Source organism: Physella acuta, unplaced genomic scaffold, assembly GCF_028476545.2.
Source record: "Physella acuta isolate Inbredline_101_S28 unplaced genomic scaffold, ASM2847654v3 ptg000148l, whole genome shotgun sequence".
Classification (NCBI taxonomy): domain Eukaryota; kingdom Metazoa; phylum Mollusca; class Gastropoda; family Physidae; genus Physella; species Physella acuta.
In genome coordinates this window covers 206082-223015 of record NW_026731667.1, presented here as the reverse complement: position 1 = coordinate 223015, position 16934 = coordinate 206082, and the positions used below count along the sequence as shown (strand labels likewise).

Here is a 16934-nt window from a genome sequence, read left to right as displayed (position 1 = left end):
AAAGTGATTGTCACATTACAAATAGTCACAGTGAAAAAAAAATTCAGTTTGTTACCAAAGAAATTTGGTGTGATTATCACAATAAAAAATTCACAGTTTGACTGTCACATCAATCAAATTCACAAGCTGTCACATATAAAAAAATTCATAATCTGACAGTCACATAAAAAAATTCAGCTTGATTGTCACAGCAAACAATTCAGTTACTGACCATCATATTAAAAATATCAACAAAACTGTCACAATAAACAATTCAGTTACTGACCATCATATTAAAAATAACAAAACTGTCACAACAAACAATTCAGTTACTGACCATCATATTAAAAATAACAAAACTGTCACAATAAACAATTCAGTTACTGACCATCATATTAAAAATAACAAAACTGTCACAGCAAACAATTCAGTCTGTCACAAGGTTACCAACAAAAAAAATTGTCTTTATTAAATACCCCCCCCCCCCCCCCCCCAGTATACATTATCTTAAGACACTACCATATACATGCCTATTAATTCCTGTACACATGTGGAATGTACTTTTCAGTATAAATTAATTCTACAGTAACCAATCCTACAAGTGAAACTAAAAGCAGAAGAAAAAAAAAACCAATGAAAACATTTAAAATTCAAACAAGCACAGATGATCACATCTGGAATCACATGAGTTTAGGAATGTGGACTTTAAAATATCAGATCTATTTGACTTCCAAGGAGCAACGCTCTAATCAACATTTAATAACAAACTAAACGCTGCCATTGGTAAGTAAGGATAGTAAACACAGTGGGGTAGGACTACAAGATGGTCATCTTTTGGATTTCTAGAGGGGGAAACATGTCAACAGTCGGAATATTCATTCAAATAGTTCCACATAAATCATCGTCAGGCAGAATACAAAAGGGCATAAGTACACTTTGCATTTTAAAAATGAGTTATGCCCCTTTTTAAATTCACCTTCACAAGTACAAGCTATACATTCAATTTTTTAAATCTGCAAGAGTCTAAGTCATGTCAAATGAACAATCAATTTTCCATACTTTGGCAAAAAGGCTTCAGTGAAATTGACAAGCAAAAGGTGTTAAGTAAATATGGACCAATTAAATCTAAACAAAATGCAGGAGTCATCAAATAATTACATTTTCTGACCTAGACACTCAAATCTAAATGGGGTTATAAAAATATCAAGATGGATGCCTAGAATGATATTTAGAAGATGGCATGTGAGCCAGAGACAAAATGAAGCAGTTACAGTTAAATAGTGATAAAATAACATTTTCTGTAAACAAATTCTTCAAGATCCTATGATAAATGGTATAAAAAAGTATATTCATCAATTTAAAAAATCTCCAATCAAAAGGGGTTAAATGTTGTTCTGTTCTGACCATCTCTCAGTTGTTCTGTTCTGACCATCTCTCAGTTGTTCTGTTCTATCAGACCAGCTGATTCAAAGCTCCATTTCTGTGACCTGACATGTGGGTCACACTGGTGCAGCACCAGCTGACCTTGACCCATGACCTCCAGACACAGGTGTAATTTTGTGTGTTGAAGCTGATGGCTCTGTGGGGGAAAACAGGTGACTGATACATTCATGACTTGTGACTGATACATTCATGACTTGTGACTGATACATTCATGACTTGTGACTGATACATTCATGACTTGAGACTGATACATTCATGACTTGTGACTGATACATTCATGACTTGTGACTGATACATTCATGACTTGAGACTGATACATTCATGACTTGAGACTGATACATTCATGACTTGTGACTGATACATTCATGACTTGTGACTGATACATTCATGACTTGTGACTGATACATTCATGACTTGTGACTGATACAATCATGACTTGTGACTGATACATTCATGACTTGTGACTGATACATTCATGACTTGTGACTGATACATTCATGACTTGTGACTGATACATTCATGACTTGTGACTGATACATTCATGACTTGTGACTGATACATTCATGACTTGTGACTGATACATTCATGACTTGTGACTGATACATTCATGACTTGTGACTGATACATTCATGACTTGTGACTGATACATTCATGACTTGTGACTGATACATTCATGACTTGTGACTGATACATTCATGACTTGTGACTGATACATTCATGACTTGTGACTGGTACATTCATGACTTGTGACTGATACATTCATGACTTGTGACTGATACATTCATGACTTGTGACTGATACATTCATGACTTGTGACTGATACATTCATGACTTGTGACTGATACATTCATGACTTGTGACTGATACATTCATGATTTGTGACTGATACATTCATGACTTGTGACTGATACATTCATGACTTGTGACTGATACATTCATGACTTGAGACTGATACATTCATGACTTGTGACTGATACATTCATGACTTGTGACTGATACATTCATGACTTGTGACTGATACATTCATGACTTGTGACTGATACATTCATGACTTGTGACTGATACAATCATGACTTGTGACTGATACATTCATGACTTGTGACTGATACATTCATGACTTGTGACTGATACATTCATGACTTGTGACTGATACATTCATGACTTGTGACTGATACATTCATGACTTGTGACTGATACATTCATGACTTGTGACTGATACATTCATGACTTGTGACTGATACATTCATGACTTGTGACTGATACATTCATGGCTTGTGACTGATACATTCATGACTTGTGACTGATACATTCATGACTTGTGACTGATACATTCATGACTTGAGACTGATAAAGTCATAAATGAGCCAAGAAGTTAGGACCCACCCAGCCCCCTGTTAGGACCCACCCAGCCCCCTGTTATGACCCACCCAGCCCCCTGTTAGGATCCATCCAGCCCCCTGTTAGGATCCATCCAGCCAACCAAGCCCCCTGTTAGGACCCATCCAGCCAATCAAGCCCCCTATTAGGGCCCATCCAGCCAATCAAGCCCCCTGTTAGGACCCATCCAACCAATCAAGCCCCCTGTTAGACCCATCCAGCCAATCAAGTCCCCTGTTAGGACCCATCCAGCCAATCAAGCCTTCTGTTAGGACCCATCCAGCCAATCAAGCCCCCTGTTAGGACCCATCCAGCCCCCTGTTAGGACCCATCCAGCCAATCAAGTCCCATGTTAGACCCATCCAGCCAATCAAGCCCCCTGTTAGAACACATCCAGCCAATCAAGCCCCCTGTTAGGACCCATCCAGCCCCCTGTTAGGACCCATCCAGCCAATCAAGTCCCATGTTAGACCCATCCAGCCAATCAAGCCTCCTGTTAGAACACATCCAGCCAATCAAGCCCCCTGTTGGGACCCATCCAGCCCCCTGTTAGGACCCATCCACCCTTCTGTTAGGACCCATCCAGCCAATCAAGCCCCCTGTTAGGACCCATCCAGCCAATCAAGCCCCCTGTTGGGACCCATCCAGCCCCCTGTTAGGACCCATTCAGCCAATCAAGTCCCCTGTTAGGACCCATTCAGTCCCCTGTTAGGACCCATCCAGCCAATCAAGTCCCCTGTTAGACCCATCCAGCCAATCAAGCCCCCTGTTAGGACCCATCCAGCCCCCTGTTAGGACCCATCCAGCCAATCAAGTCCCCTGTTAGGACCCATTCAGTCCCCTGTTAGGACCCATCCAGCCCCCTGTTAGGACCCATCCAGCCCCCTGTTAGGACCCATCCAGCCAATCAAGTCCCCTGTTAGGACCCATGCAGCCCCCTGTTAGGACCCATGCAGCCCCCTGTTAGGACCCATCCAGCCAATCAAGTCCCCTGTTAGGACCCATGCAGCCCCCTGTTAGGACCCATGCAGCCCCCTGTTAGGACCCATCCAGCCAATCAAGTCCCCTGTTAGGACCCATGCAGCCCCCTGTTAGGACCCATGCAGCCCCCTGTTAGGACCCATCCAGCCAATCAAGCCCCCTGTTAGGACCCATGCAGCCCCTTGTTAGGACCCATCCAGCCCCCTGTTAGGACCCATCCAGCCCCCTGTTAGGACCCATCCAGCCCCCTGTTAGGACCCATGCAGCCCCCTGTTAGGACCAATCCAGCCCCCTGTTAGGACCCATCCAGCCCCCTGTTAGGACCCATCCAGCCAATCAAGTCCCCTGTTAGGACCCATGCAGCCCCCTGTTTGGACCCATCCAGCCCCCTGTTAGGACCCATGCAGCCCCCTGTTAGGACCCATCCAGCCCCCTGTTAGGACCCATCCAGCCAATCAAGCCCCCTGTTAGGACCCATCCAGCCCCCTGTTAGGACCCATCCAGCCAATCAAGCCCCCTGTTAGGACCCATCCAGCCCCCTGTTAGTACCCATTCAGCCAATCAAGTCCCCTGTTAGGACCCATTCAGTCCCCTGTTAGGACCCATCCAGCCCCCTGTTAGGACCCATCCAGCCCCCTGTTAGGACCCATCCAGTCCCCTGTTAGGACCCATCCAGCCCCCTGTTAGGACCCATCCAGTCCCCTGTTAGGACCCATCCAGCCCCCTGTTAGGACCCATCCAGCCCCCTGTTAGGACCCATGCAGCCAATCAAGACCCCTGTTAGGACCCATCCAGCCAATCAAGCCCCCTGTTAGACCCATCCAGCCAATCAAGCCCCCTGTATCCCTGCTATGTCTGACCTACCTGTGTATAGTGCCAGTGATGTGCAGGGTCTAAGAAGCAGTTTTCAATGAAAGGCAACACATCTGCCTCCTCAACTCGTGCTACCACACAATGAATTGTTGTTTTCAATTTGCCATCTTTAGTCAGTGAAAAGCCCTGATGAGATCAAATGTAGCAATCTATAACAGTTTCAACATTCTGTCTGTCACTCTGACCTCACATAGTTTTACATCCTACCCATATGGTCATTAAGAGTGAGAAAGCCCAACCACAAATGTCATCAAACTGTCCAGTCTACAGCCCCACCACAAATTTCATCAAACTGTCCAGTCTACAGCCCCACCACAAATGTCATCAAACTGTCCAGTCTACAGCCCCACCACAAATGTCATCAAACTGTCCAGTCTACAGCCCCACCATAAATGTCATCAAACTGTCCAGTCTACAGCCCCACCACAAATTTCATCAAACTGTCCAGTCTACAGCCCCACCACAAATGTCATCAAACTGTCCAGTCTACAGCCCCACCACAAATGTCATCAAACTGTCCAGTCTACAGCCCCACCACAAATTTCATCAAACTGTCCAGTCTACAGCCCCACCACAAATGTCATCAAACTGTCCAGTCTACAGCCCCACCACAAATGTCATCAAACTGTCCAGTCTACAGCCCCACCACAAATGTCATCAAACTGTCCAGTCTACAGCCCCACCACAAATGTCATCAAACTGTCCAGTCTACAGCCCCACCACAAATGTCATCAGTAAATGTCATCAAATAAATGTGCCTTTTTTTTGGTGGAATGGTACAATAAATGAATGGAAAAGATTTCCACATTTTTAAAAGGTTTTTGGTATGAATTTTTTTCATGGCAAATGTTCAATTTATTTTTGGATTTTTTTTATAAATGGTAAAAAGCTATAGTTGTAACTCTGCACATTAGAAATGTCTACTTAAGATAAACTGCTACCTGTGTTCGCAGATTTCCACTACATGTCTTTAGACGCAGGGGTTGGGCTGCTTGAAACACATAATCATCATTGTCCAAACAGGAACCCTTGGCAGATCTGACCTGTTGGCAGAGGATCTGTATTCAACATTGGTAAGCATGAAACTAGCCATAAGATAATAGTAGGATAGAACACTGTATTCAGCATTGGTAAGCATGAAACTAGCCATAAGATAATAGTAGGATAGAACACTGTATTCAACATTGGTAAGCATGAAACTAGCCATAAGATAATAGTAGGATAGAACACTGTATTCAACATTGGTAAGCATGAAACTAGCCATAAGATATTAGTAGGATAGAACACTGTATTCAACATTGGTAAGCATGAAACTAGCCATAAGATAATAGTAGGATAGAACACTGTATTCAACATTGGTAAGCATGAAACTAGCCATAAGATATTAGTAGGATAGAACACTGTATTCAACATTGGTAAGCATGAAACTAGCCATAAGTTATTAGTAGGATAGAACAGGGGTCGGCAACCTGCGGCTCGCGAGCCGCATGCGGCTCTTTTGATGTCAAGATGCGGCTCTTCAGCTCGATGCACAAATATAAATAATTATTTTATTTTATTTTTAAAGCTCATAAAAGTATTAGTCTGTGACACTCAGTAATGAACGATATAATAATAAATATAAACAGTAAACACTCGCTATTCTATTAGAATATTTAGTGTATCGATATTTCAATGTAGACCTACTTCCTTGTTTCCTAAAACTGAGTTATTTAAATATAAAGAATGCCTGTGTTTGGATCATATTTATCGGGACACTAGCGCCCACCACCATGGCGTGCTGTGTGAAAGCCTTGAGTGTAAGTTAATCACTCACCGTAATATCACTGTTAATCACTCACCGACGGTAAGTGGCGCTCTTGTGAATCCGATAACACTACCGCCGGGGCGTGGCGTAGCCCCTAGCTCGGTTTAATTATCGAATGCCGTATTGTAAAGTGCTCCTTAAAACTAAGGTAGGGGCTTAGTGCTCACGGGATAGCCCTGGGCGCCAAATCGCACCCTGCAGTGACGCCGGAGGACGCCCCTAATTCAATTTAGTGAGCGACTATAACAACCTACTGTATCCATAGCCTATCGCGCTGTTCAAAATGAACGTATTGTTGCCCATTGTGTCTATCGTGTACAGCCATTAAAAAAAAAACAATGTAGGCGCTATAGTACTCGCAGGGTCGCCCAATGGACGAGGCCCCGGCGGTTGCGTCTGTTGCAGTTTTGCCGCTGAATATAGTAGTACCCCTTGCCCGCTATGCAGAACGCCCGATTAACGGATGCCAAGTACTAATATAGCCGCTCTCGAACTCTGGGCGCCAAAATGTGTATTGACAAAAAAATGCACCTCCCGGGTACCGCCCTTAAGAAATTTTAATTTTTTTTTTCGCAGCAATCTTTTCGGGAGTATTTTCATCTACTCTACAAAGTTTCATGGCACTCGGATAAACTGTGTCGAACCGCATACAACTTTTTTTTTACGGTATATAGAGAAAAATCTCACCTCTACCCTCCTTGGAGTATTCTCAACAATTTTTCCAAGTTTCATGGCGATCGGATGAAAGGTGTAGTAATGCATAAAAGAAAAACACACACACACACAAGCACACATACATTGATTTATATATATATATATATATATATATATATATATATATATATATATATATATATCAAATCCTAATTACAGATCATAATATTAATAATAATAGTATAAAAATGTTGGCGGCTCTTTAAAAACTTGGACATTTTGTAAATTGTAACTTTTGGCTCTTCTGTCTCAAAAGGTTGCCGACCCCTGGGATAGAACACTGTATTCAACATTGGTAAGCATGAAACTAGCCATAAGATATTAGTAGGATAGGACACTGTATTCAACATTGGTAAGCATGAAACTAGCCATAAGATATTAGTAGGATAGAACACTGTATTCAAAACTGTAAAATGTTCCCAATACTAACTGGTGTAAAGGGTTATCCACTCCCTGGACCCACACTAACAATTGTAGAGGGTTCCCTACATCAAATGTTGTAGAGGGTTCCCCACATTAAATGTTGAAGAGGGTTCCCTACATCAAATGTTGTAGAGGGTTCCCCACATTAAATGTTGAAGAGGGTTCCCCACATTAAATGTTGTAGAGGGCTCCCCACATCAAATGTTGTAGAGGGTTCCCCACATCAAATGTTGAAGAGGGTTCCCCACATCAAATGTTGAAGAGGGTTCCCCACATTAAATGTTGAAGAGGGTTCCCCACATTAAATGTTGAAGAGGGTTCCCCACATTAAATGTTGTAGAGGGTTCCCCACATCAAATGTTGTAGAGGGTTCCCCACACTAACTGTCATAAAGGGTTCCCCACACATTCATAGAGGGTTCCCCACACTAACAGTTGTAGAGGGTTCCCCACACTAACAGTTGTAGAGGGTTCCCCACACTAACTGTCATAAAGGGTTCCCCACACTGTCATAGAGGGTTCCCCACACTAACAGTTGTAGAGGGTTCCCCACATCAAATGTTGTAGAGGGTTCCCCACACTAACTGTCATAAAGGGTTTCCCACACTGTCATAGAGGGTTCCCCACACTAACTGTCATAGAGGGTTCCCCACACTAACTGTCATAAAGGGTTCCCCACACATTCATAGAGGGTTCCCACACTAACAGTTGTAGAGAGTTCCCCACACTAACAGTTGTAGAGAGTTCCCCACACTAACAGTTGTAGAGAGTTCCCCACACTAACAGTTGTAGAGGGTTCCCCACTCACCTGCCCCCACACTATGGAGTTGTCCTGATAAGGCAGCAGCTCTGGCCAGACATTGTGCAGGAACCAGCTGAAGTTGTGGCACTGGAACTGGGATTTGATAGCATGCCTCTCCCTGAGATCACCCACATCTAGATCCTACAAGAGAACAAATAACTCTAGGGATTTGATAGCATGCCTCTCCCTGAGATCACCCACATCTAGATCCTACAAGAGAACAAATAACTCTAGGGATTTGATAGCATGTCTCTCCCTGAGATCACCCACATCTAGATCCTACAAGAGAACAAATAACTCTAGGGATTTGATAGCATGCCTCTCCCTGAGATCACCCACATCTAGATCCTACAAGAGAACAAATAACTCTAGGGATTTGATAGCATGCCTCTCCCTGAGATCACCCACATCTAGATCCTACAAGAGAACAAATAACTCTAGGGATTTGATAGCATGCCTCTCCCTGAGATCACCCACATCTAGATCCTACAAGAGAACAAATAACTCTAGGGATTTGATAGCGTGCCTCTCCCTGAGATCACCCACATCTAGATCCTACAAGAGAACAAATAACTCTCCCTCTAGGGATTTGATAGCATGCCTCTCCCTGAGATCACCCACATCTAGATCCTACAAGAGAACAAATAACTATCCCTCTAGGGATTTGATAGCATGCCTCTCCCTGAGATCACCCACATCTAGATCCTACAAGAGAACAAATAACTCTAGGGATTTGATAGCATGCCTCTCCCTGAGATCACCCACATCTAGATCCTACAAGAGAACAAATAACTCTTCTTGTAGGGATTTGATAGCATGTCTCTCCCTGAGATCACCCACATCTAGATCCTACAAGAGAACAAATAACTCTAGGGATTTGATAGCATGCCTCTCCCTGAGATCACCCACATCTAGATCCTACAAGAGAACAAATAACTCTAGGGATTTGATAGCATGCCTCTCCCTGAGATCACCCACATCTAGATCCTACAAGAGAACAAATAACTCTAGGGATTTGATAGCATGCCTCTCCCTGAGATCACCCACATCTAGATCCTACAAGAGAACAAATAACTCTAGGGATTTGATAGCATGTCTCTCCCTGAGATCACCCACATCTAGATCCTACAAGAGAACAAATAACTCTCCCTCTAGGGATTTGATAGCATGCCTCTCCCTGAGATCACCCACATCTAGATCCTACAAGAGAACAAATAACTCTAGGGATTTGATAGCATGCCTCTCCCTGAGATCACCCACATCTAGATCCTACAAAATATATTCATGCCGTTCCTCAAATAATCTTAACTTATACTGGGTAGCACTCACCTTCATTCCAGGAAACAGATTGTAAACATATTTCTTGTAGTCACCCAGCCAGACTTCAACAGCCCGTTTGTAATTGTGCTGCTCAGTCTCCCGGCGACCTTTAGGGAATGTGTAGGGCTGTGACCTCTCAATGTGGCCAATATGTGAACACGGAACATGGAGGAGCTGACCCCCACACAACCACACCTGCAGATCAACAAACCAGGGGCTACTCTGTTCAATCTTTTATCTCATTCAAACATTTGATAATCAGGGCTCAGTGGACTTTATTTTAGTCTCCATTCAAGGAATTTGTTTACATTAGATAATCAGGACTCATATTTTAGTCTCCATTCAAGGGATTTGTTTACATTAGATAATCAGGACTCAGTGGACTTTATTTTAGTGTCCATTCAAGGGATTTGTTTACATTAGATAATCAGGACTCATATTTTAGTCTCCATTCAAGGGATTTGTTTACATTAGATAATCAGGACTCAGTGGACTTTATTTTAGTGTCCATTCAAGGGATTTGTTTACATTAGATAATCAGGGCTCATATTTTAGTCTCCATTCAAGGGATTTTTTTATATTAGATAATCAGGACTCAGTGGACTTTATTTTAGTCTCCACTCAAGGGATTTGTTTACATTAGATAATCAGGGCTCATATTTTAGTCTCCATTCAAGGGATTTGTTTACATTAGATAATCAGGACTCAGTTGACTTTATTTTAGTCTCCACTCAAGGGATTTGTTTACATTAGATAATCAGGACTCAATTGACTTTATTTTAGTGTCCATTCAAGGGATTTGTTTACATTAGATAATCAGGACTCATATTTTAGTCTCCATTCAAGGGATTTGTTTATATTAGATAATCAGGGCTCAGTGGACTTTATTTTAGTCTCCACTCAAGGGATTTGTTTACATTAGATAATCAGGACTCAATTGACTTTATTTTAGTGTCCATTCAAGGGATTTGTTTACATTAGATAATCAGGACTCATATTTTAGTCTCCATTCAAGGGATTTGTTTACATTAGATAATCAGGGCTCAGTTGACTTTATTTTAGTCTCCACTCAAGGGATTTGTTTACATTAGATAATCAGGACTCAATTGACTTTATTTTAGTGTCCATTCAAAGGATTTGTTTACATTAGATAATCAGGACTCATATTTTAGTCTCCATTCAAGGGATTTGTTTACATTAGATAATCAGGGCTCAGTGGACTTTATTTTAGTGTCCATTCAAGGGATTTGTTTACATTAGATAATCAGGACTCATATTTTAGTCTCCATTCAAGGGATTTGTTTACATTAGATAATCAGGGCTCATATTTTAGTCTCCATTCAAGGGATTTGTTTACATTAGATAATCAGGGCTCATATTTTAGTCTCCATTCAAGGGATTTGTTTACATTAGATAATCAGGGCTCATATTTTAGTCTCCATTCAAGGGATTTGTTTACATTAGATAATCAGGGCTCAGTGGACTTTATTTTAGTGTCCATTCTAGGGATTTGTTTACATTAGATAATCAGGGCTCATATTTTAGTCTCCATTCAAGGGATTTGTTTACATTAGATAATCAGGGCTCATATTTTAGTGTCCATTCAAGGGATTTGTTTACATTAGATAATCAAGGCTCAGTGGACTTTATTTTAGTCTTCATTCAAGGGATTTGTTTACATTAGATAATCAGGGCTCATATTTTAGTCTCCATTCAAGGGATTTGTTTACGTACCCTCCAAGCCAGCTCAATGTTTTCACCTCCCCATATTAACATATCCTTGTCATACGTGCCGATATGTTTAAAGTATTCAACATCCACTGCAAAGCCAGGACCAACCATCAAGACACCACTAGAACAGGACAAATTTTTAAACTATATATCCATTTCTAACAAGTATTATCTTCATTGAACTGAGTCACAATAAGAAATGAAGAAGCAATGATAAAAAAGTTAAAAGAAAAGCTCATTCTCACGGCATAGGATCCGTTTCTTTCTTGCCAATGAGCTGGTCTGGTCTAAAGTAGGTCTCAAAAAACTGCATGTCCCAGCGGAAACCGTATCTTGTTCTGTAGCCAGGATAAAACTTGTAGTAAAAGCTGTCCTTGTTGATGTAGTCCAGCTGGCCCATGGCTATGGTCTTCTTGTTTTTTACTATCTCAGTCAACAGGGGCTGAAGCCTACAAGTGGACCACAAGCTTTCATACATTGGCTTCAACTCTCTCATCATTCATACATTGGCTTCAACTCTCTCATCATTCATACATTGGCTTCAACTCTCTCATCATTCATACATTGGCTTCAACTCTCTCATAATTCATACATTGGCTTCAACAGTTTCACTCTCTCATAATTCATACATTGGCTTCAACTCTCTCATAATTCATACATTGGCTTCAACTCTCTCATAATTCATACATTGGCTTCAACTCTCTCATAATTCATACATTGGCTTCAATTCTCTCATAATTCATACATTGGCTTCAACTCTTTCACTCTCTCATAATTCATACATTGGCTTCAACAGTTTCACTCTCTCATAATTCATACATTGGCTTCAACTGTTTCACTCCCTCATAATTCATACATTGGCTTCAACTCTCTCATAATTCATACATTGGCTTCAACTGTTTCACTCCCTCATAATTCATACATTAGCTTCAACTCTCTCATAATTCATACATTGGCTTCAACTCTCTCATAATTCATACATTGGCTTCAACAGTTTCACTCTCTCATAATTCATACATTGGCTTCAACTCTCTCATAATTCATACATTGGCTTCAACTCTCTCATAATTCATACATTGGCTTCAACTCTCTCATAATTCATACATTGGCTTCAATTCTCTCATAATTCATACATTGGCTTCAACTCTTTCACTCTCTCATAATTCATACATTGGCTTCAACTGTTTCACTCCCTCATAATTCATACATTGGCTTCAACTCTCTCATAATTCATACATTGGCTTCAACTGTTTCACTCCCTCATAATTCATACATTAGCTTCAACTCTCTCATAATTCATACATTGGCTTCAACTCTCTCATAATTCATACATTGGCTTCAACAGTTTCACTCTCTCATAATTCATACATTGGCTTCAACTCTCTCATAATTCATACATTGGCTTCAACTCTCTCATAATTCATACATTGGCTTCAACAGTTTCACTCTCTCATAATTCATACATTGGCTTCAACTCTCTCATAATTCATACATTGGCTTCAACTCTCTCATAATTCATACATTGGCTTCAACTCTCTCATAATTCATACATTGGCTTCAATTCTCTCATAATTCATACATTGGCTTCAACTCTTTCACTCTCTCATAATTCATACATTGGCTTCAACAGTTTCACTCTCTCATAATTCATACATTGGCTTCAACTGTTTCACTCCCTCATAATTCATACATTGGCTTCAACTCTCTCATAATTCATACATTGGCTTCAACTGTTTCACTCCCTCATAATTCATACATTAGCTTCAACTCTCTCATAATTCATACATTGGCTTCAACTCTCTCATAATTCATACATTGGCTTCAACAGTTTCACTCTCTCATAATTCATACATTGGCTTCAACTCTCTCATAATTCATACATTGGCTTCAACTCTCTCATAATTCATACATTGGCTTCAACAGTTTCACTCTCTCATAATTCATACATTGGCTTCAACTCTCTCATAATTCATACATTGGCTTCAACTCTCTCATAATTCATACATTGGCTTCAACTCTCTCATTATTCATACATTGGCTTCAACTCTCTAATAATTCATACATTGGCTTCAACAGTTTCACTCTCTCATAATTCATACATTGGCTTCAACTCTCTCATAATTCATACATTGGCTTCAACTCTCTAATAATTCATACATTGGCTTCAACAGTTTCACTCTCTCATAATTCATACATTGGCTTCAACAGTTTCACTCTCTCATAATTCATACATTGGCTTCAACTGTTTCACTCTCTCATAATTCATTAGCTTGAGCTTTTTAAATGACGGAATGTTTCAATACAAATCTTACATCATAAATAATGTGGTACTAGTGAGCTATAAGATGTGGACATAGCTATAACTGACCAGTCTGTGTTGACCTCCATGTGACTGTCAAAGAAGGAAACAACTTCTCCACGCACCCAATTCAAGCCTTCCAGCCTGGCACGTATCAGGCCCTCCCTCTTGTCCAGCCTAATCAGCTTGACCAGCTCCTTAGAAAAGTGTTCCTCTATGTATTGCTTTAAATGGACTTTTAAAAGTTCTGCAAAAAAACATTTACATCTGACACTACCATACAACATCACGACTAAATAGTGGACCACAACATTCATACAGATTCATACTAAATAGTGGACCACAATATTCATACAATATCCGTACTAAATAGTGGACCACAATATTCATACAATATCCGTACTAAATATTGGACCACAACATTCATACAACATCACGCCTATATAGTGGACCACAATATTCATACAGATTCATACTAAATAATGGACCACAATATTCATACAACATCCATACTAAATATTGGACCACAATGTTCATACAACATTCCTACTAAATAATGGACTACAATCATCATACAACATCTAGCTAAACTGTTTGGACCACAATGATCATACAACAAACTTTCGGCCACAATATGTATATATAAGTTCAAATACATTAAATAGCTTATGAGACAGAATAAAACAACTTACTTATATCACTTGCATCATCAACTAAGATAATATCTTTCAGCAAATGTTTGGGTGTTCGATTGATTAATGCATAAACAGTTCGCAGGATAACAGAAGGCCATTCATTGTGAAATGGTATGACTACACTGGTTGTTGGCAGGTTGTCAGGGTAAACAAGACTGCCGCACCTGCTCAGACAAATTGGACAATCTATCAGACTCTCTAGTTGCTGTTTAAATACTTTCTTTTCAATATATAAATAAAACATCAATTGGTTGTCTAAAATAAAATTAAAATAATGGTACTTAAACTGTGTAAACTAAAATTAAAATAACAATACCCAAGTGGTCTGGAATCTGGCACTTCACGGTCCAGTGGTAGCTGGTCACTAGCATAAACATTTAAGTTATATTCTTTCATCAGTGCCTCTGTAATATCAAAATCATCAGGGATGACCCCTGCTGCATTTGCATAGCTGGATGTATGGTTGTGGTCAGCACCACCGGGCTGCAATTTATTTACATTCCAGAAGATTCCAATTCCTGAGTTTACTGTCAGTTTTCTATAAGCTGTCCATTTGATAACAGCAACACTGCTGAACATGCTTTGGTAAATGTAAGTTACCAAAACAATGCTCACACTGCTAATGAGGGCAATTAGAAATATTCGGCGTAGGTGCAGCCTCATTTTCCATTTACAATGTCACAGAAAAGCTAGAAATGTGCCATGAATTCAAATAAAAATGTTAGCTATACATGATCTTCAACAGCAGAAATCACATGAAAATATCACAATTAAGACATTAGTTATACAAGGTCTTCAACAGCAGAAATCTATTGAAACTATCACAATAAAGACATTAGCTATACACGATCTTCAACAACAGAAATCACATGAAAATATCACAATAAGACATTAGTTATACAAGGTCTTCAACAGCAGAAATCTATTGAAACTATCACAATAAAGACATTAGCTATACACGATCTTCAACAACAGAAATCACATGAAAATATCACAATAAAGACATTAGTTATACAAGATCTTTAACAGCAGAAATCCATGAACTATCACAATAAAGACATTAGTTATACATGATCTTCAACAGCAGAAATCCATTGAAATTATCACAATAAAGACATTAGTTATACATGATCTTCAACAACAGAAATCTATTGTAACTATCACAATGAAAACAATTGGGTCTCCATGAGAAACGTGGATGTTTATCGAATAATTGGAAGATTGATTTAGGTATATAGGTATAATAGGTTTAGGTAAAGTTGCCTCATTGTTAATGCTTTAATAGAAGTTTATTGTATCAAATATTATAGATAACTGAATAATAAACCAAAATCAATGGCAAAATATATCAATAGCCTATAGGCTAGAAATTAACTTTAAAAAGCAGTGTTTGCTAGCAGGATTAGCTATATAAAAAGTGGCCATTTGTAAGTTAGAGTGTCTTCCCCTGAATCGTGCGCTAGAAGTTTACTATAAAAAAAATAAACAAGATTACTGCTATAGTAAATGAGCATGGTTGCATCTGTTGGAAACATCGCTAGTCTTCATTTATTTTATTACTGAAAAGTTTTAATTCAATTGTTTAAAAACAGGTACATAAATGAAACAAGGGAACATTTTTGTATTTTTCAAAACATAATTTAAATCCTCCTCAAAATGATAAAATAATTATTAAAATTTAAGGAGTCACCTGTTTCACATTACTAGTCGCGGGCGATTTTATGTACCTAAAATGATAGATTACCAACTTAAGATATAGGCTACATGAACAAATTAGAGCTATCTCATTCTCAGTATCTCTTCTTAGAAGCATCATTTCATGCCATGCATTTTGCATGACATCATGACATGAGTTCTTGACATCACATGATCACATAGTCACATAGACTGTGACATAGACTAGCAACTTTCAAAAAAGCCCTGGGACCGTTTTAAAAATCAGTTTGACACCCCTATTAAATCATTAATTAAGTAAAACTAAATAAGTAATTAAGTTTAAGTATTACTAGTTAAGTTTTACTAGATCTAGATCTACTCACGGCCGATTTTACGCACCTAAAACGATACGATAGATTACCCGTTTAGTCTTATATTAATATATTATATTTAGATCTAAACCTTGCCCACAAACAAAATACATTTTTTTTTAAGTTTAAACTTTTTGATGGTACGTTGTTTGTTATTTGTATAATTTAAAAACTTCTTTCATAAAGAGTTAATCTGTTGAGGTCATACTAAAATACAGAACTTTTATTTAACGTATGCTTTTCTTGATTTCCATGTTGTTAGGCATAGGCTACAACTACAAGATAAAGCGGGAGAAATATCCCCTAACTTATACTTAAATATACTTATAGAACACTACGGGGAATATCTCGGGACATAGACATGATTGTTAATCAATCTTTAATACATTTATTACTTTTTACTTTCTCGTATATACGTAGTATAGAGAAAGTATTGTAATCGTGCAAAAAAAAAAATCGAGATT

The 16934-nt window shown here is 39.3% G+C and overlaps 1 protein-coding gene across 9 annotated transcripts; it reads right to left on the bottom strand.

Moving 5' to 3' along the window:
• Positions 1–467: 467 nt before the first annotated feature.
• Positions 468–16663, bottom strand: LOC131935537 (polypeptide N-acetylgalactosaminyltransferase 1). Of its 9 annotated transcripts, none has more exons than XM_059291975.1 (11): positions 16582–16663; positions 14760–15132; positions 14441–14607; positions 13818–13995; positions 11695–11898; positions 11453–11570; positions 9728–9913; positions 8405–8539; positions 5595–5696; positions 4645–4779; positions 468–1558 (listed from the first exon to the last, which is right to left on the bottom strand). In XM_059291975.1, the coding sequence occupies exons 2-11, from the start codon at positions 15104–15106 to the stop codon at positions 1415–1417; spliced, it is 1716 nt and encodes a 571-aa protein (XP_059147958.1). In that variant the 5' UTR covers positions 15107–15132; positions 16582–16663; the 3' UTR covers positions 468–1414. The 9 variants fall into 9 exon arrangements, with proteins under 9 accessions (XP_059147958.1, XP_059147957.1, XP_059147953.1 ...); XM_059291974.1 differs by having other exon boundaries at positions 14760–15179; positions 16582–16631; XM_059291970.1 differs by having other exon boundaries at positions 16521–16629.
• Between the last annotated feature and the right edge of the window lie 271 nt (positions 16664–16934).

Excerpts from the sequence above, each read along its gene's own strand:
- LOC131935537 (XM_059291975.1), bottom strand. The coding sequence starts at position 15,106 with ATGAGGCTGCACCTACGCCGAATATTTCTAATTGCCCTCATTAGCAGT. Across the intron at positions 8,540-9,727 it reads ATCTGTTTCCTGGAATGAAG|GATCTAGATGTGGGTGATCT; the intron begins GTGAGTGCTACC and ends GTTCTCTTGTAG. Across the intron at positions 4,780-5,594 it reads GTGGAAATCTGCGAACACAG|GGCTTTTCACTGACTAAAGA; the intron begins GTAGCAGTTTAT and ends TGATCTCATCAG.